Source organism: Pangasianodon hypophthalmus, chromosome 18 (genome assembly GCF_027358585.1).
Source record: "Pangasianodon hypophthalmus isolate fPanHyp1 chromosome 18, fPanHyp1.pri, whole genome shotgun sequence".
Taxonomy (NCBI): domain Eukaryota; kingdom Metazoa; phylum Chordata; class Actinopteri; order Siluriformes; family Pangasiidae; genus Pangasianodon; species Pangasianodon hypophthalmus.
Genome location: NC_069727.1, coordinates 1,663,025 through 1,684,111, shown reverse-complemented (window position 1 = coordinate 1,684,111; position 21,087 = coordinate 1,663,025). Strand labels below are relative to the sequence as shown.

At 38.7% G+C, this 21,087-nt stretch overlaps 1 protein-coding gene across 3 annotated transcripts in view; it reads left to right on the top strand.

Annotated features, from left to right (window-relative positions):
* The first annotated feature begins 596 nt into the window (after nt 1-596).
* Nucleotides 597-21,087, top strand: part of ppfia2 (PTPRF interacting protein alpha 2) — a 132,582-nt gene continuing 112,091 nt past the window's right edge. For all 3 annotated transcript variants that reach the window (XM_053241618.1, XM_053241621.1, XM_053241620.1), the window contains exons 1-2: nt 597-848; nt 8,597-8,851. In XM_053241618.1, coding sequence (XP_053097593.1) covers nt 8,603-8,851 — 249 coding nt within the window. In that variant the 5' untranslated portion in view covers nt 597-848; nt 8,597-8,602. The remainder of the gene's footprint in view (nt 849-8,596; nt 8,852-21,087) is intronic.

Sequence of the window (21,087 nt, the reverse complement as noted above, 5' to 3'; positions counted from 1 at the left end):
GTCTATAATTCATTTAAATAAAGTAATTTAAAAAACTAAGTAATTTAAAAATTTAATAAACATTTTGTTTAAAATGTCTCACTTCCTTCATAGAATGGGTTACCAAGGTGGGCTTGGTGAAATAAGGTGTTATAAACACGACTTATAATGCATCATATTAACAATACATAATGCAGAATATAGAATAAAGAATTCTAACACTGTGTATAATGCCTTATAATGTTTTATTAGAAGACTTTAAGCATAATCTTCATAGATAGAGTGACAAGATCTTTTTTAAGCTGCTTATGTATGTAGAGAAAGAAATCCAGATGTGTTCTGCAGTCTTGAATGAACACCTACAGCTGGATGCAAAAACAGCTGGATTTTTTTTTTTTGCTACTTTGAGGATTAAAATAATGTGTAATAAAACCAGTTCATGATTAAGTCCACCTCTGTCCCTCTGATAGTCAGTGTTAGAGGTGCTCAAGGAAAGCATTAACATGTGCAGATGTTGAAAAATGGCCAGCTGCATCTTTAAGACCCCTCCTCCTCCATCTCCTCCTCCTCCAGCTCTTCCATCCTCCGGCTGCTCTCTCTCCACTCTCTCTGCTCTCTCTCTCCACTCTCTCCACTCTCTCCACTCTCTCCACTCTCTCCGCTCTCTCACACTGGGCCGTTTTTTTTCCTTCCACACAGTGATGTGGATTTCAGCAGGAGCACAATGATGGAGCTCAGAGGATTAAGATCAGGATCAGGAATGTGAAAGATGCCCGCTGTGGATCTGGGATTCAGTCGGGATTGGGTCGGAGAACCGCACAGCTGGGAATACTGATCTACCGGAGGAGACAGAGGACGAGGAGGAAGCAGTGAGTACGGATACGGACACGGGGGATGCTGCAATTACACACACACACACACAAACACACGAGAGAGAGAGAGAGAGAGAGAGGGGCCGCAATAATACTGATAGAGGTTAACAAAAAGAGAGAGAGAGAGTGATGTGTATCTTAATTTGGAGAGAGAAAGATGGCAGAGAAACCATACAGGAAGACAGACAGTGATGGAAAGAGAGTGATGTGTGAGAGAGAGATAGCGACAAAAAGGCAGATGGAGAGATTGAGAGAGAGATATAAGTAGAGAGAAATGGAAAAAGACAGGACATACAGAGTAAAAGAGAGAAAGATAAGGAAAGAGGGATAGACAGAGAGAGAGAAATGGAGAAAGATAGGACAGAAAGAAAAGAGACACAGATAAGGAGAGAGAGAGAGAGAGAGAGAGAGAGAGAGATGCTGCAATAACACCTAGTCTTGAGTGTCTTGTCTACAGTATGTGTGTGGCAGGAACGTGCAGAAACACACACACACACACACACACACACACTTGAATTCATCCTTCATCCAGCTCTCACTCTCTCATGCTGATGGATGAATGGATGGATGATGGAGTGATTAAATGCACATTGCTGTCTGAAATGAAGTGAACGTGCAGTGCAGGAATTAATCTAACACACACACACACACACACACACACACTCACACACACACACCGGGTATGATGTAATGCACTTCAGACAATGGGCTGAGGATTCTCCCTCATTAGCATTAGAGCAGAGGAACGGGCCGGATGTGAACAATCACAGTGACTCCACACGGATTTAGATCCTGAACTATGAGCGTGATCCTGATGCGGTAATTACGAGTAACAATGTACTGATGTAGCGCTGAATACCAATATCAGTCCTGTAACACTGGATCACTGGTAGAGATGTGTGTTAGAGCTTCACAGAGAAACCTGACACAGTCGTAACACTTCATTCAATTACACAGAATAAAACATTGTGTGTGTGTGTGTGTGTGTGTGTGTGTGTGTTACAGTAAAACACTGAGAGACAGCATGGTGTGATGCAGCAGAGTTACTGCTACCACTCGGAAGTGGATTAATTTGTCCCCAAGTATTTTATTCCACAGCTTACACAACTTACCAACGATTGCTAAACATTTATTTATTTAGCAAAGAACAACAAATACTTTTTATCTGTTTATAGTTACATTTAATGTTAAACAAGTTAGTTCCTGTTCTCACTTATGTTACAGCAGCTATAAACAGTCTTTCCCTCACCAGCCTCTCTTTATTCTCTCTGTTGAAGTTACTTAAAGTTACAGCTTTACTTCTAACTGTTACAAAGCACTGACACTGGAGACTCCTTCCATAAACGTTACATAAACATCTCCTCACAGAAAACTTCCCCATTTTTAACCTGTTTATGTGGAGTGTCCTCCCTGTGAATGAGCTGTTAAAATGGTTATGGGGTATGAACATACAATTAAGCATTACTGTTCATGTTAAACAGTACACTCATTAATATTCAAATATTTTTAAATACTTATTCTTGTAAATAATGCAAATTCAGAAGGCAGGTTATGCAGCTGCTTTTCTGAGCTCCACATTCAGATTATTAAAATCACCTGCGTGTAGTTCACGCCTCCGAGGTTGCCAGATTGTTCTTGAGTATGTGTCCTTGACGGAGTTTCTAGACCACAAACACTCACCTTTACACCTGAAAAAAAAGACAATTAAAAAAAACCTGAAAAATAAAAAAAATAAAAAGATTAATATGATGAGATATGAATGAGAAGATGGCGAGGGTTGAGATAAATCGAATAGGAGTCTCGTATATCACTAATATATTACTGCATGAATAGTGCTAGCTGTAATGATCACATTAATCACTGGTTTAATTTAACAAAATGGCTTCCGCACTCATTATTCAGCAGCTCATAGAATAGCACTTGATCCAGCACAGACTAAAGTGTGCGTGTGTGTGTGTGTGTGTGTGTGTGTGTGCGGGATGTAGGAAATTTTATTACACTTTTCATTTACTATTTTGAATCAAATTAAGAAAACGTGATCACCGTTTGAAGGAAAATCTGACCAAGTCAAATATGTGATATAAACACTCTTGAATGCTACGTTACTTTGCGAATGAGCAAATGTTCATGAATCATTATTACAAGCAATGCTGCTTCTCGCTACCTCAAGTAAAAAAAACACTAACTACAATGAAAGAACATGACCTGAGGTGCCACACACACACACACACACACACACAGAGGGATGATATGCAGATCACATGCTAGTTCATGCTAAATATGACTCTACACAGGGCACTCTATATACTGCTAATGCACTAATGCTCACTACATGGAGTAAAAAGCTAAATTAGCATTCATTAGCAGGCTAATGATGTTGCGCACACACACACACACACTACGCAGATAAAGTGCTAGTTACTAAATATGATTCTATACAGCCTCAATATTGCTAATATGTTAATGTTTGTTATTTATTATTTCAGAAATGTTCCCTTACCATGTAGCAAATGGCTAAATTAGCATTAATTACGGGTTGATATTTGGTAATGATGTGCCGTACTGCTAATGCACTCTCAATATCCCAAACAGCTGCCTCATCGTAAATATGGTAAAAGGTATAAATTAGCATTAATTAGTGGTGTAGAATGTAAAATGGATGATCATGTTCTGATTATGTAGTATTCATACACACACACACACACACAATGACACGATAATATCAAACACTTTCTCTATATTGCTACTATGCTAATGGTCTACATTTCATAGAAAGTAATAGCACATGAATTAGCAGGTGATATAACGCGATACCGTGAAAATATCTTAAAATATTGTGAAAACAAACAAATAAACAAAAATGCTGAGGTAAATGTGACAGGATCTCATCCAAATTAGCTTGTTAGCTACATGTTGAGCTATAATGATAACCTCAAATATAACACTATTTTATTGCATGATAGTAGCTAACAATAGCTAAGAGAACAAGATAGCTAGCTACAGTGCAAAAAAACCCCACAGTTTTGTGTGTTTGTGTTTGTTTGCTAATCATTTGTTATGCTAACTGTGTGGTATTTTCACCTGTTTGTAAAAAAAAAAAAAAAAAGTTGAAAACTTATAACATGAGATGTGTATTTGTTAATTCTAAGAGATTAAAGACTTGGCTAGCTTTTAGCTAGCTTAGATATTTAGCTAGATATTTAGCAATAGTGAGCTAATATCAGGGGGAAAAAAATCCAACACATTTTTTAAATGAAAGAACATGATTTTCTTGTGAATGAATCAGGGACATAACCACCCCAATTCAGTAAATACTTTGGTTTAGCTAGCATCTTAGCTTTGTTCTGCAAAGTTAAGCTAAATCTGAAAACACACACACACACACACACACACACTATGAGTGACACTGTTAGCGGTTAGCGTGTGTAGACTCTGTCGTGGTCCCTGGGACAGATGGTGTGTGAGTGTGTAACCATGACGACCAAACACCTCGGTGGCACTAATAAGCAAAACAGCTAAGCGTGTCAGAGTTTGGCTAATTAGCAAGGATAGTGTGCTATTAATACTCGAATGAGTGTCGGTCAGTGACGTGTGGAAAACCAGACCCCAGATTAGCATCACAAAAACAAAAAAGTAACACAATTTATATGTAAAATAAATAAATAACAGCAAAATACAAAGTGGGCGGGGCTAATCTAATCACATGGCAGTCACTGATGTTTTTCACATAATTGTAATGCGAGTGCTCTCTTTAAATCAAGGAATTTAGAGAAAGTTGATCTTGAGATTAAAAGCTAATATTGAGATTAAAAGCTAATCTAGAGAATCAAAGCTAATTTAGAGAGCAAAAGCTAATCTAACAAGTTAAGGCTAGGCTACAAAGCAAACGCAAACCTACTGAATGAAAGCTAATGAGTGAAAGCCGAACTAAATTAGAGAATAAAAGCTAACCTAGAGAGTGAAAGTTAACCTAGAGGGTTAAAACTAACCTAGCAAGTTAAAGCTAACCTAGTGAGTGTGAAAAACAACCTCATGAGTGAAAGCTAACCTAGCAAGTTAAAGCTACCCTAGAAAGTGAAAACTAACCTAGCAAGTTAAAGCTACCCTAGAGAGTGAAAGCTAACCTAGCAAGGAAAAGCTAACCTAGAGAGTGAAAGCTAACCTAGCAAGTTAAAGCTAACCTAGTGAGTGAAAGCAAACCTACTGAAGGAAAGCTAATGATTGAAACGTAACCTAAAATAGAGAACAATAGCTAACCTAGCAAGGGAATGCTAACATAGCAAGTGAAAACTAACCTAGCGAGGGAAAGCTAATGTAGCAAGTGAAAACTAACCTAGCGAGGGAAAGCTAATGTAGCGAGTGAAAGCTAACACTGGGTGTAGTAGAAGATGCACTTAATCACTTTAGGGGGACAAAGAGAGTTTGATTCCATTACAGGTCTATACAAATCCTGTGTGTGTGTGTTGTGAGTGTGTGTGTGTGTGTGTGTGTGTGTGTTGTGAGTGTGTGTGTGTGTGTATGTGTGTGTGTGAAGGAAAGCCCAGACTCTCCCTCTCTCTGAATAATTTATTGATTGGCATATGGCAGATCTGTACAGGCACACTCTTCTTCTTATTCATTCATCCCTTCATCCATCCCTCTAATCTCTGTTCAGTCTCTCTTCACTCTCCATTCATCCCATATTTCCATTCATTAATCCATCCATCTTTTCATTCATTCCTCTGTTTATTTCCCCATTTATCAACCCATTGATTCCTCCATTAATTCCTCTATTCATCCATCCATTCATTCCTCCATTTAATCTTTTATTCACTCTCCATTCATCTCTTCTTGCATCCTTTCCTCCATTCAACCATCTCTTAATTAATCCCTTCATTCATCACTCTGTTTTCTTCCATTCATCTCTACAGTACATTCATCCTCTATTCATTCCTTCTGTTCATCCCTCAATTCAGTCTCTTTTCATCCATCTATTCATCCCTTTGCCCATCCCTCCATTCATCCCTGACTTTACTTCTCTGTTCATCTTCCATTCATCTCTCGATGCATCTATCTTTCCATTTATCCCTCCTTCTATTCATGCATCCCTCCATTCATACCTCTATTAATCTCTTCCATATTAATCCCTCCTTTCATCCCTCAATTCATCATTCATTCATTCTGCTCACATTTATCCCTTCTTTCATTTATCCCTTCATTTCATGCATCTATCTCTCCATTTATCTCTCTGTTCATACCTCTATTAATCCCTCCCATATTAATCCCTTCTTTCAGCCTTATTTCCTCCCTCCTTTCATCTCTCCATGCATCCATCCCTCCATTTATCCCTCCTTCTGTTCATGCATCCCTCCATTCATTCCTTCCACATTTATCCCATCTTTCAACCCTCCATTCATCCCTGCTTTTACCTCTCCGTTCATCTTCCATTCATCCCTCCATGCATCTATTCCTCCATTTATCCCTTCTTTTATTCATGCATCGCTCCATTCATCCCTCCCACATTCATCCCTTCTTTCATTTCTCCAGTCATTTTCTATTCATCCATCTATTCATCCCTTCACCCATACCTCCATTCATTCCTCCATTAATCCCTCCCATATTAATCCCTTCATTCAGCCTTGTTTCCTCCCTCCTTTCATCCCTCAATTCATTGTTCATTCATCCCTCCCTTCATTCTCTATTCATCCATCTATTCATCTCTGCCTTTACCTCTCTATTCATCTTCCATTCATCCCTCCAGGAATCCATCCCTCCACTTGTCCCTCCCACATTCATCCCTTTTTTCCTTCCTCCAATCAATCTTTATTTATCCCTTCATTCATTTGTATCTACATCCCTATAAATGATTCACTATTAGTGGTTATTAACTTTTTTTTTTCATTCATGCCTCTTCCTACCAAAGTTCCAAGAGAACCAATCAGATGTGTGGGGGCGGAGCTAAAAACTTGTAACCCATGATCCACATTAAAAAATTCTCTGTCATCATGTTTGGCCAAATTCACACACCACTCCGCGTTCACTATATATGCGCACTACATAGGGTGTGACGTCCCTGTAGCCTAGAGGATGGAAGTGATTCAGTTCACTGAGTCGATTCTTTCTAACTGTCCATTTTAACGAATCAAATGAAATGATTCGATTGTCTCACCAGTCTCCACCCACAGCCTCCAGATAAACCCCACCCACTTTTTAATACTAATTGGCCAATATATTAGGTCTACCATATAGGTCACCTTGCCTATGTTTTGCTCTGCATAAAGTATTGGCACCCCTTTACCCTGTCCATCACTGAAAAGGGACCACTATAGGAGCTCTTATGAGCAGATCGGATGTGGGTGGTGGTTTATTCTCAGTGCAGTAGTGTCACTGACGTGTGTGTGTGTGTGTGTGTGTGGTGCTGAGTGAATCAGCTACAACAATGTTGCTTTAATGATGATAATAATAATCATAATACTGTTGGTAAGTCTTCCTCTTTTTCAGCACAGTTTTAAATAAAGATATTGTGTATCTATTGTGAATGCAGTCAGATTGCAGGAGACAGATGGAGAGACAGACAGAGATGGCTGCTGTCCAGACAAAACAGTTTGGGGACAAATTGTTAGCGTTTAGCAGCTAGCTGAGGACCCCTGTGGATCTCTGCCGGACTGTCCAGACAGAGAGACCTAGACAGAGACAGAGAGAGAGACGGAGAGAGAGAGAGAGAGAGAGAGAGAGAGAGAGAGAAGAACTGAGCCAGGCACACAAAGTCTCATGCTTGAGAAAAGGTTTTTGCTATTTTTTCATTTTAAGGAAATATTTACGGTGAGACATTTTGTGCAGGACAGGACAGTTTACAATTTATCTTCATGTCATTTTTTGTCCAGTTACGGAAATGCTCCAAACCAACATTTTCAATCAAATACCAGCAAAAATCAAACACCAACATTCTCCATTAAACACCTAAATTCACCATCAATCACCAACATTCACCATCAAACACCAACATTCTTTATCAATCACCAACATTCTCCATCACACACCAACATTCACCATCACTCACCAACATTCTTTATCAATCACCGACATTCTCCATCACTCACCAACATTCTTTATCACACACCAACATTCTCCATCACACACCAACATTCTCCATCACTCACCAACATTCTTTATCACACACCAACATTCTCCATCACACACCAACATTCTCCATCACTCACCAACATTCTTCATCAATCACCAACATTCTCCATCACACACCAACATTCTCCATCACTCACCAACATTCTTCATCAATCACCAACATTCTCCATCACACACCAACATTCTCCATCACTCACCAACATTCTTTATCAATCACCAACATTCTCCATCACTCACCAACGTTCACCATCAAACAGCAACATTCTCCATCAAACACCAACATTCTCCATCAAACACCAACATTCTCCATCACACACCAACATTCTGCATCAAACACCTAAAATGCAAACATTCTTCATGCACACCAATATTTTCAAACACCAAAGTTATCCATCAGATATCATCATTCTCTGTTAAATTTTCACATTCTACAGCATGCACCAACTTTCTCCATCAAACACCGAAAACCAGTAACTTTACTCCAGCAAACACTAACATCCTTCATCAAACTCCTTCAAACACCAACAGTCACCATCACCACCAACATCCTTAAGTAAAAGAATTGTGACGCACTGACATAGTGAGAAGATCTGGACTGAACATTGTTTGTGTTTGGTCTCCAGGTAAAGATGATGTGCGAGGTGATGCCCACGATCAGCGAGGACACGGCCATGAGCCAGCGAGGTTCTCAGAGCAGTTCCTCGGACCCGGACTCGCACTTTGAGCAGCTGATGGTGAACATGCTGGACGAGCGAGACCGTCTCCTGGACACGCTCCGAGAGACGCAGGAGAGCCTCGCCCTCGCCCAGCAGCACCTGCAGGACGTCATGTACGACCGGGACTCGCTACAGCGCCAACTCAGCTCTGCACTGCCACAGGTACACACACACACACACACACACACACTCATACCAGTCACACACGTACACACAGGCATTTCAGATCAACAAGGGCGGGGCTTAAGTTGCATTTGACCGGCCAATTAGAAACTTCGTCACGTGACGACATTAGCCTTAACATAGTGTTTGTAATAAAGTACTGGTTTTAATTACACATATAACTAGTTACACTTAATAACTAGTTAGCTTAACTATCTTTACTGTTAACTCTCTACTATGACACTACAAAGCTAGCCAAATTTTCTAGCAAGCTAGCAAACATTAACTAAACTACTGTATTCTGTAGTACAGATATCTACGTTCGATTGTAAGCTAGATAAACAATTTAAATTAAAATTCTTATTGTACAGCTGCTTAAAGCTAGTAGCCATGTTTGCTATCAAGCTAATACTCGGTTAGCTCTTTTGTGTACCTAATGTTATTATTATATTGTGAAGCTAAAGTAAACTAGTAGCAAAGGTTGCTAGAAACTAGCTAAACGTATCATGTACCCAATTAAAATGAGTAACTAACTAGATTTGCTAGTAGGCTAGCTATTATTTTGTGTAGCTAATTTATACCAGTAGCCAATTGTAACAACTAGTGTTAGTTAAATGACTATATTGTGTACCTAATTAAATGAGTAGTAATGTTTACAAGCAAGCTAGCTACCATCAAGCAAACTGTATTATGTAGCTATTTTAAATCAATAGCCAAGCTTATTAGAAATCTATCTAATGTTTCTACGTGAAACTTCTAGTCAAGTTAGAAATCATCAGGTAAACAATTTCCTTGTGTAGCTAAAACCAATCAAGTTTAATAGCAAGGTACCAAACTTTTGTTGGAAAAAGACTGATAGAAAAAAAAATAGCTAGAAACTAGCTAATATTAGGTAATTGATCATACATGGTAACCAAGCTAGCTAACATTGAGTAATCCTTATTGTAATTTAAACCAGTAGCCAGGTTTACTAGAAAGGTAGCAAAGATAAGCAAACTACTAAACATTTATTGTGTAGCTCCTTACACTAGTAATTAGTTTGTTATTTTATTGTACAGCAAATTAAAGCCAATAGTCATGTTTGCTGTGAAGCTAGCTAACAGTGGATAAAGAGTTTTAATGTGTAGCTGTTTAATACCAGTATTCAGATGTGTTAGTAAGCTCTAGCTAGCGGTATGTAAGTTATTATAAGTTAGCATTATATACGTTATTTTAAGCTAGTTAACATTAGATAAAGAGTTTTAACATGTCGCTGTTTAATACCAGTAATCAGGCGTGTTAGTAGACTATAGCTAGCGGTATGTAAGTTATTTTAAGCTAGCTAACATTAGTTAAAGAGTTTTAATGTGTAGCTGTTTATTACCAGTAATCAGGCAGGTTAGTAAGCTATAGCTAGTGGTATGTAAGTTGTTTTAAGCTAGCATTATGTAAGATAAGCAATTTATTTTCTAGCTGCTTAAAACTAGTAACCAGGTTCACTAGCGACTTCAGAGGTGCAGTCGTCCGATTCTACAAATTTTACGAACTTAAGCTCCACCCACATCACCCCGTCTGTCATTCAGTGAAATCAAGACACTTTGAGATGAAGTGAAACACTCATGGTGTGTGTGTGTGTGTGTGAGTGTGTGTGTTGTATTTTTCACCACAGTGTCGTGTGATGTGGAACCTCAATGATTTATGTGTTGGTGTTTTTTTCTCCTCACACTCGTAATGACACACTCGGCCCGTTGTAGCGGCTCAGATTTTCCTCCTGGCTGTAATTCAACATCACAGTCTTTTACATATCGTCACATGGAGTTCAAATCAGCTGAGGCTTTTTATTTTTCAGTCGCTCAGAGATGTGAGGTTTTTATGTAATCTCTGCCACCTCACGCCCTGTCTCAGCTCTGCGCTGGCTGTAAAAGTGTGTCAGTGTGTGTGTTTAGTCCTCTCAGCTCTCCTTCATCCACACTGAAGGAGAAACACACTTCAGTCACGGATACTGAAAAATTAAAAACATGAATGAATAACATTTGGGTAAGTAATAAAGTAGATACGAGTAAAAGAGAAAGTAGAAATACGACCAATTTTAATACCAACATTTTCCGCTAAACTATTAACCAGATTCTCCATCAAACACCACTTTTCATTCATCAAACACCACCAAATACCATTAAACACTAACGTTAATTATCAGCCCCATCAACCATTTTCCATCAAACACCACTGATGACCTTTAAACGCTATATATTTTAATAAATAAAAGAAAAATGAGTGGCATTTAAGCAATAATATTAGTAATACAATGAATAATAAATAACTAAATAATAAAATAAAATGCTCCAAAAAGGAAAAACATTTCTAACCTAAGAAAGATAAATGCGGAAAAAAAATTAAAATAAAGACAAAATAAAATAAATAATACATGTGAAATAAAATTAATTGTTACAAAATACTTAATTCAAATACATTACACAAAATGCATAAATTATATATGCAAATAATGTATAAAACACAATACAAAAAATACTGTATATTAATGATAGGATAACAAACTGCAAATCAAAAACCTGCCAGTTTATTAGGTACACCAATCTAATACCTGTTCAACGGGTGACTGAGTGTTTATTCAAGTATCTTTACTTATATATATTCATGGACTGTGTCAATATAGAGAGGGAAGATGGGAGATGATAAAAGGAGGAAAAGCAGGGAAAAGCAGTCCAGGGAATGAAAGACAGAATGAGAGACAGAGATGAAAAGAGAGAGAGAGAAACTTTAACACCGTTTGACACTCAGCTGTATTTTATCTCTTCCCAGTAAATGTGGATCAGTGAACGAGGCCACTTTCTTTTCACATCCCTCTCTCTCTCTGTCTCTCTCTCCCTCTCTCTCCCTCTCTCTACCCACCCTCCTCCTCCTCCTCTTCTACCAGCTCCACCCTGCAGCCATAATTTAGCCTATTTCTCATCTCTGTGATCAGATTTAATGTTAAAAACACAGACATCACAACACATCGAAAAAGCAGGAGAGTCTAATAGAGTGATGTCAGTCACACAGTTAAGGTGTGTGTGTGTGTGTGTGTGTGTGTGTGAGAGAGAGAGAGAGAGAAAGAGAATGACAGAGAAAGATAGAATGATGTTCTCTAAAGACATCTACCTGATCTCTGGTTAATGGCCACTAAATCTTTAATAAAGATGTTAGCATGGGCAGAGCTAGCATCACAAGGATAGCAGCGGTTGCTAAGCAGTGATTGGACAGAGTCAGAGTGGATAGCAGTGTTTGCTAAGCAGTGATTGGACAGCCAACATGATTGAAATGTCTAAGAAGATCTGGCCACTCAGTGTATATATACACACACACACACACACACACATGTACACTCTCCATCTCTTCTTCTCCTTCCCTAAACCTGATCTCTGTGACGTGTCATGTTCCTTTCCTATCATGCCTCTTGGTTACAGCATGACCACACCCTCACCTCTACTGTCTAACACAAACACACACTGACAGCCTCCATTAAACATCACCACACGCCAGCATTTAGCACAGAACACCACCAAAAACCAACACTGTCCATCAAACTCACCATTAAATACCAATATTCTCTATCAAACACCAACAGTCACCAACAATCACCAACATTCATCAAACACCATCATTCACCATCAAACACGATCATTCACCATCAAACACCAACATACTCAATCCAACACATTCTTTATCAAACATCAACCTTCACCATCAATCACCAACATTCTCTATTAAACACCAACAGTCACCAACAAACCATCAAACACCAAATTTAAAATCAAACACCAACACACTCAATCCAACACATTCTTTATCAAACATCAACATTCTCCATCAAACGCTAACTTTCACCATCAATCACCAGCATTCACCATCAAACACCATCATTCCCCATCAATTACCAACATTTAAAATCAAACATATTCTTTATCAAACACCAACATTCACCATCACACACCAACATTCACCATCACACACCAACATTCACCATCACACACCAACATTCACCACTGACTGTTGATACCTCATGGTAAATACTGGTACTTGATTTATGGTGTTGGTATTTGACAGCAAATGTTGATGTATAGTGGAGAATGATGATATCTGCTGAAGAACTATAGTGTTTATTGATGTCAGAGAATGTTGGTTTAATGGAGAGAATTGGTGTTTTATGGAATATGTTGATGTCTGATGGTGTCAGATGGAAAATATTGGTGTTTGATGAAGATGGTTGGCGTTTAATGGAAAATGCTGATGTTTAATGGTGATTGATAAAGAATGGTGGTGTGTAATGGCATCTGGAGAATTCTAGTGTTTGATGCATGAATCTTGGTATTTGATGAAGACAGTTGGTGTTTAACAAAAATGTTGATAATTAATTGTGTTTGATGGTATATGCTGGTGTTTGGTGGTGAATGTTGGTGTTTGATAGAAAATGTTGGTATTTGCTAGTGAATATTGGTGTTTGGTGGTATATGTTGGTGTTTGATGGTGAATGTTGGTGTTTGCTGGTGAATATTGGTGTTTGGTGGTATATGTTGGTGTTTGATGGTGAATGTTGGTGTTTGCTGGTGAATATTTGTGTTTGGTGGTGTATGTTGGTGTTTGATGGTGAATGTTGGAGTTTGCTGGTGAATATTGGTGTTTGGTGGTGTATGTTGGTGTTTGATGGTGAATGTTGGTGTTTGCTGGTGAATATTTGTGTTTGATTCTGAACTACATCACAGCTGAAGGTATATTAGGTTTTGTCTCAGGCTGATGAATGGTTGAGTGTCTACGTCTATGAGATCATTGTCTTTTAGCTCCATTGGTGATGAATGTAATGGGATTGTGTCTTGTGTATGCTGTGTGTGTGTGGTGTGTTTTGTGTGTGTGTGTGTGTGTGTGTGGTGTTCCAGTCAGCTGCCTCCTTCCTCCTCAGCATCACATGATGATTCTGTGTGATTGAATGTTATTGTCCGTGTCCTACTTCACTGAGCCTCCTCCAGGCCAGATTAACCCTTTATATAAAGATAGAGAGAGAGTCAGAAGAAATATATAACAGGAAACAAACATTACAGTTCCGATGTGGTTATTGAGCCAATGAGAGCGCGCTCAGACAGTCATGTGATCTATAAACGTGGCTGATATTTGAGTGCTGTTCAGTTTATGAACTTCTCAGCTTCCTCGTGAGTGCTTTAGGCATCAGTGAAGCTGTTAATCCATTTACAGTACATTCTCCATTTCTGTTCAGGACCAACACCAACGATTAACTTTTTACTATTTAAAGAAATAGCAGAAATTCATGTGTTTATTACGGAAAGCCCTGAACCACAAGTTTGTCACTAACTCAGTATGTCAAGATATTTTATATTATTGTAATTTGGATTTAATATCTTGTTATTTAAACATATAGTATAATTCACCTGACACATGTCTATGCATCTAATGATGGTAATGGTCTACTTGCTAGTTCTCATGTCTCCGGTAGCACTGTTTACATTCATCAGTACTGTTTTACTTTGTAACACGATCAAAATAAGTGTATTTAAGAATGAATATTTTCAAAGACAACTGAAGAAATATCATGAAGAAATATCTTCGAAATGTAACTGCTTTGGTGTTTGGTGGAGAATATCAGTGTTTGATGGAGAATGTTGGTGTTTGATAGAGAATGCTGGTGGTGGATGGAGAATTTTGGTGCGTGATGGTGTTTAATGTTGATGTTTGATGGAGAATGTTGGTGTGTGATGGAGAATGTTGGTGTTTGAGGGCGAATGTTGGTGTTTGAGGGAGAATGTCGGTGTTTGATGGAGAATGTTGGTGTTTGAGGGAGAATGTTGGTGTTTGAGGGCGAATGTTGGTGTTTGAGGAGGAATGTTGGTGTTTGAGGAGGAATGTTGGTGTTTGATGGAGAATGTTGGTGTTTGAGGGCGAATGTTGGTGTTTGAGGGGGAATGTTGGTGTTTGAGGAGGAATGTTGGTGTTTGATGGAGAATGTTGGTGTTTGAGGGCGAATGTTGGTGTTTGAGGGGGAATGTTGGTGTTTGATGGAGAATGTCGGTGTTTGAGGAGGAATGTTGGTGTTTGATGGTGAATGTTGGTTTTTGAAGGAGTTTAATTGTGTTTGATGGAGAATGTTGTTGAAATTTTAAATAAAGAGACATTATGTCAAAAAAACAACATATCCTGAAGTTATTTACTCAAAATAATGAAATAATTAAGTCAAAATAATGACATAACACTTAGAACTTAGTTTATTATCATAGAACATAAAAGAAAAAAGTGAACATCTCACTGATTCCTCCTTTACTTCGCATAAATTCTACGCTGATCTGATTTCACATTCAGCTCTAATAACTACTGAAAATATTTAAGAAAATTTTATGAAACCTCAACAGGGACATTTTTGTAGAAGTCATGTAACATGCTTTTATTATTGAACTTTTAACTAGATATTTACTCTTATACTAGATTTTTTTCTTGGATGTTTTTTCTAATGTCCAATAAGAGATCTGTGTTCTGCGTCGGACAAACCACTTTAATGAACGTATTAGCTTTATAGTTTGGCAAATTTGGCTAAAAAAAATAAAAACTACTTGTGTCTGTTGCTTTAATATAACAATATATTGTTATTTGCCTCTTTAACAGCTCAGTGTTACTGGATGTGTGTTCAGATCGAGAGCTGCTATTCTGCTCTCACAGCTGCTCTCTAATGACCACATTTTAATGTCTCAATGCCTTACTTCCGTGTTATAAATACACCGATGACGTCCGAGTGACGAGAGCTGAAGGGTCTCAGAGAACTTCACTAGCTCTTAGAAAGGATGCTCTCTGTGCTCCAGATATATCAGGCCTTAATTGTTTGAAAAACAGCTCTGATGAGGGTCAGTGGAAACACGGGAGTTCTTGTTTTGGGGAAAAGTGTTAGTGTATTATGTGTGATGTGTGTGAACAGATTTGTTAATTAACAAAGATTTTGTAATATATTCATATACGTTGTGTATCATGAGGTGTATCGTGGTGTGAAACTTCAGGTCATGTATGTTGTGGTGATGCAGAGTCACTGTTACTAACCTGAAGGTGATTATTTTTGTATAAAAACCCATTTTATGCCTCTTATACCACAGCAATTTGCCAAAGAATATATATTTTTTATTTATTAAAGAACAACATCATTGTTTTATCTGTTTATAGTTGCATTTAATGCTCGTGAAACAAGTTATGTCCTGTTCTCACTTATGTTATAGCAGCTATAAACAGTCGTTCCCTCACCAGCCTCTCTTTTTTCTCGCATTTAAAGTTAATAAGATTAAAAAAAACAAAACGCAGCTTGTCATGTTACCGAGAAACCACAAAGAAGCTTAAACTCCTCTGTCCTGAAGATGTCGGAAAACGTAAAGTTACAGCTTTACCTCTGTTATGGAGACTCCTTCCATAAATGTTAAATAAACGTCTCTTCAACATACAGTATCAATGACTTTTAAGATCTGTTTAATATTACCACGTCCCTGTGAATGAGCTGTTGCTATAGAAACAATAATGTATTAGAACGAGCGCATATAGAAAATTCTACCTTAAACACCTTCTTCTGACCAATCACAATCCAGAATTCATGGCAGGAAATGGGTATGGTGTAAAATTACACTTTAACATTAAGGGAGACCGTGCCATCAGTAGATCTGACCAGTTTTGAAGCATTGCTGCTTGTCACGTTTTCAGTATTATCTCCCGACTGAGATGGTCGACGTGAGTTTAATCAGCTCGCTGGTTATTGTTCAGCCACTTGGATATCAGTAAGAAGCTACAGCCGGATCAGATTTTATTCCGCAGTTATTAAAATGCCAACGTGGACGTCTCTGCAGATTAGCCGGGTGTTGATGTGAGTGATTGTAACTCAGTGAGAGGGAATCAGTTGTTCTTCTGCCAATCGAGGCTGCATTTGGCCCATCATTATCCTCCTCATCCCACACACACTCTCTATTTAGATCAGCAGCAGCTGGAGACGTGTGTGTGTGGAGACGTTTGTGTGTGGAGACGTTTGTGTATGTGTATGGAGAGGTGTGTGTTTGTGTGTGTGGAGACGTGTGTGTGTGGAGATGTGTGTGTGCGTACACGTGTGTGTGTGTTTGTGTGTGGAGACATGGGTGGGGACGTGTGTGTGTGTGTGTGTGTGTGTGTGTGTGTGTGGTGACGTGTGTGTGTGTGTGTGTGGAGACATGTGTGTGTGTGTGTGTGTGTGTGTGTGTGTGTGGAGACTGTTCCTAGGTTTTAAACCTTGATGTAACTTTTTAAAATTATATTTATGCAAAAAAAAAGTTTAATAAAACAACATCAATAATAATTATATTGGGATTAAACAAAGCGTCTGAGCATTAAAGAAGATTTACAGTAAATATTATATTTAATGATTATATAAATAATTCATGTGTTCTGCGTTTCAGAATAAACATATATATTTTATTGCCTGTAGCATTCAGTGAATTTCAGAATCTTGCTGCTGTGAATTGTTTTTGTAACTTTCAGTCCGTCTGCATTTTAATCACAGCTGCGTTAGCATTAGCATCTGAATTTACACTGAAGAGGTGCTAATATCTTCACTGCTAATCATTAGCTTCAGGCCTCTGCGAGCCTCTTGATTGTGGCTCATTAACAGAAGTAAGGAGCAGCATAAAGAGTCAAGGAAGTCTGTGAGTCTGTGTGTGTGTGTGTGTGTGTGTGTGTGTGCGCTGCCTGTTGATTATGTATACCGATTTAGCAACTAATAAATCCTGAGACACCAAGCTATGTGCTAATCACAGCCTCTGATTCTGGAGATTAATTACTATTTTTTTCCCCCTATCTCTTTAACACACACACACACAGAGTTCCTTTCATTAGTTCATTAACACTGAAGCAATGAGGAAAACTTAGCTAATACATAAAGGAAAGTTTAGCATCATGCAAATAGCATGGCTAAATCATCACATCCTTCACCTCAAAACACATGGATTCTCTCAGTAACTCAGTAACAGTTTATACTTTTCATAAAATATCCCAAAAGTCAGTTTGTTTAAAATACATTAAATGTACAAATGGAGTACGTCCTCTGTTAACATCTAAATTATTTATAATGTACCTTATACCTTCAAACTTCAGGCCACGTCCAAAATAACGAGGATATTTTACGTGTGCAATCTGATACATTTTGTGCATAGTTAGTGGGCGTGTCATATGTAAATTAGCGGGCGGAGACACTGTTTAAATAAGGCTGTTCCTTGTGTTTTACACTTTTACGTAGAAACTAGGCTTTAAGCTACCAGTACACGTTAGCTACATTGTACGGAGCTCTCCTGGTGACATCACAGTGAAAGTTAATTGAAAGTGAGCTTTTCAGAACTGACTCAATATTAAAGAACTGTAGCGTAGCGCTCTTACCACTGACACATCATCCATTTTATCTAATTACTGTAAATGGAAGAACTAAGATGGTGATTATTTTGTAAATTGTACACTATTTACATTACATTACTATTTACATACTTGTTTTAACTGAACAAATTATGCAAATTGAACATTCGGTTCAAGAAAGAAGATATAAATTGTTAATAATAAATTGAGCATGTAAACTTCTCTAGTGTCTACATCCCCGTATGTACCAGCACATCGGTTTGTAGACACACAATGAACGCACCGCATTTATCTCGTTGTCTCGCCAGCCTCACTTGGGCAGTGGTAGCTCAGTGGTTATTTCAATTCAATTCAATTTTATTTGTATAGTGCTTTTAACAATGGACATTGTCACAAAGCAGCTTTACAGAAATAAATGGATTCACAAAAAATATATTGTAAATATGTGAATTTATCCCTAATGAGCGAGCCAGAGGTGACGGTGATGAGGAAAAACTCCCTGAGACAATATGAGGAAGAAACCTTGAGAGGAACCAGACTCAAAAGGGAACCATCCTCATCTGGGCGCAACGGATAGTGCAATTATAAATAAATCCCTTCTATTATTGTGTACTACATGGACAAATAGTGCAATTGTGCAACCAGTAAATTCACCACAGTTTTTGCAAGAAGTCCGGTTGGTTAAAATCTATCCACTGTCCACTGATGGAGTCCTGAGTACGAAGGTGCTCGTGGCAACTGCAGCCCCAAAGCCACTACAGCAATCGCAGTCCCAAGCCATTACAGTTAAGATGTTGGACTAGTAATCAGAAGGTTGTGAGTTTAAATCCCAGGCTGCCACTGCTGGGTTCTTGAGCAAAGCCCTTAACCCTGTTGTATAAATGAGATAAATGTTAATCATTCTGGATAAGGGTGTCTGCCAAATGTCATACATATATACTTTCTCATAAACTGTCTCATTCTCTTCCCTTACTAAGGCCCCATTCACACCTGGTGATAACATGCATCCTGTGTGATCAAAGTCTACAGCTGAGATGCCTGGCTGTTCATACCTGGTATTATTAATGAATTTCCATGGACCACTTGTGATTGCGTTTCATTTCAGGTTTTAATCACATGGTTTTATTCTGCTAACAAAACTTAGAAATGAATGAGAGATGAGACAACAGGGCTATGAAAAGCAGCTGCTTTCGTCTCTGCTGTTTTATCATCTCCTTTATCCATTAGCCTAGCGGCAGAGAGCTGTTCCGCTCAGCGCCGTTTCCAAACAGTCTCACAACTTTTACATATTTTCTGGCTAGGGCGATGATGCAGTCGAGTAGTTGGTCTTTTGTTGCTGTCCGGGACACATTGAGACACTTTTAGGTTCACATTACAAATGTGATGTGGCCATATGCGTCCCACTTTGAGACACGTTTGACCCTGTTCACACGTGTACCTACAGCTGTCCACTTACAGTCCGATCCCCAGGACACATGTTAATGCCAGGTGTGAACAGGGCCACAGCCATGACTTAATTATCTCATTCCCACGACTTTATTATATCGTTCCGTTTCCTTACTGTGTCATGGCCACAAATTAATTATCTTGTTGCCACAACTTATTTATCTCATTCTCTTCCCTTACTAAGTTCTGACCATGCCTTAATTATCTTGTTCACATTACTTTATTATCTTGTTCTTACCACTTGCTAATGACTTAATGATCTTGATCCCTCCCTTTATAAGTGTTCACCAGGACTTAATTATCTCATTCCTATGTATTCTACTGTGGCCATGACTTAATTATCTTTTATCGTCATGTTGATAAGTCATAGCCAGGAAATATTTTTTATTTAGTAGGCATGTCACCAGCGGGGGTCTGTAATATTCACCCTATAGCTCTTGCTACATGTGTGGTATGGAAAACACTGAGTACATGTAATATTTTCATCAAACTATCACTTTTACTTATAGGTTACTTGAGGTCCCATTTAATGTTCAAATGGAGTTAAAGATCTATTGCCCTTAAAAGTGCCCGTAAAAGTGCCCTAGTCCCCGCAGCAGAACTGGTCGGTGGCAGTGATGAGTCACCACCAGAGCTCTGATGTCACCTTTCTGTGCACTTACTTAATACTGTGAGCAAGGAGAATGAGTCATCTTATAGACAACACACACACACACACACACACACACACACGCAAATGGGATTTATCCTTGCAAGGTGAGCATTCCCATGGCAACCGTCAACCTGTTCTAAAGCAGAAGTTTGTGTGTGTGTGTGTTTAAAAGTGCAAGATGAGAAAAGAAACTTAAGAATTTGTCCATACTCAGGTGTATTTCCGAATAGTATTTAGTCTCATTTCTTTGATTTGTAGATTATTGCTAGTCCCGGTATTTAGAGCTCTGACTCTTTGCTAGTCCCGGTATTTAGAGCTCTGACTCTTTGCTAGTCCCGGTATTTAGAGCTCTGACTCTCGGTTAGTCCCGGTATTTAGAGCTCTGACTCTTGGCTAGTCCCGGTATTTAGAGCTCTGACTCTTGGTTAGTCCCGGTATTTAGAGCTCTGGCTCTTGGTTAGTCCCAGTATTTAGAGCTCTGACTCTCGGTTAGTCCCGGTATTTAGAGCTCTGACTCTTGGCTAGTCCCGGTATTTAGAGCTCTGACTCTTGGTTAGTCCCGGTATTTAGAGCTCTGACTCTCGGTTAGTCCCGGTATTTAGAGCTCTGACTCTTGGTTAGTCCCGGTATTTAGACCTCTGACTCTTGGTTAGTCCCGGTATTTAGAGCTCTGACTGTCGGTTAGTCCCGGTATTTAGAGCTCTTCCTCTTGGTTAGTCCCGGTATTTAGAGCTCTGACTCTTGGTTAGTCCTGGGA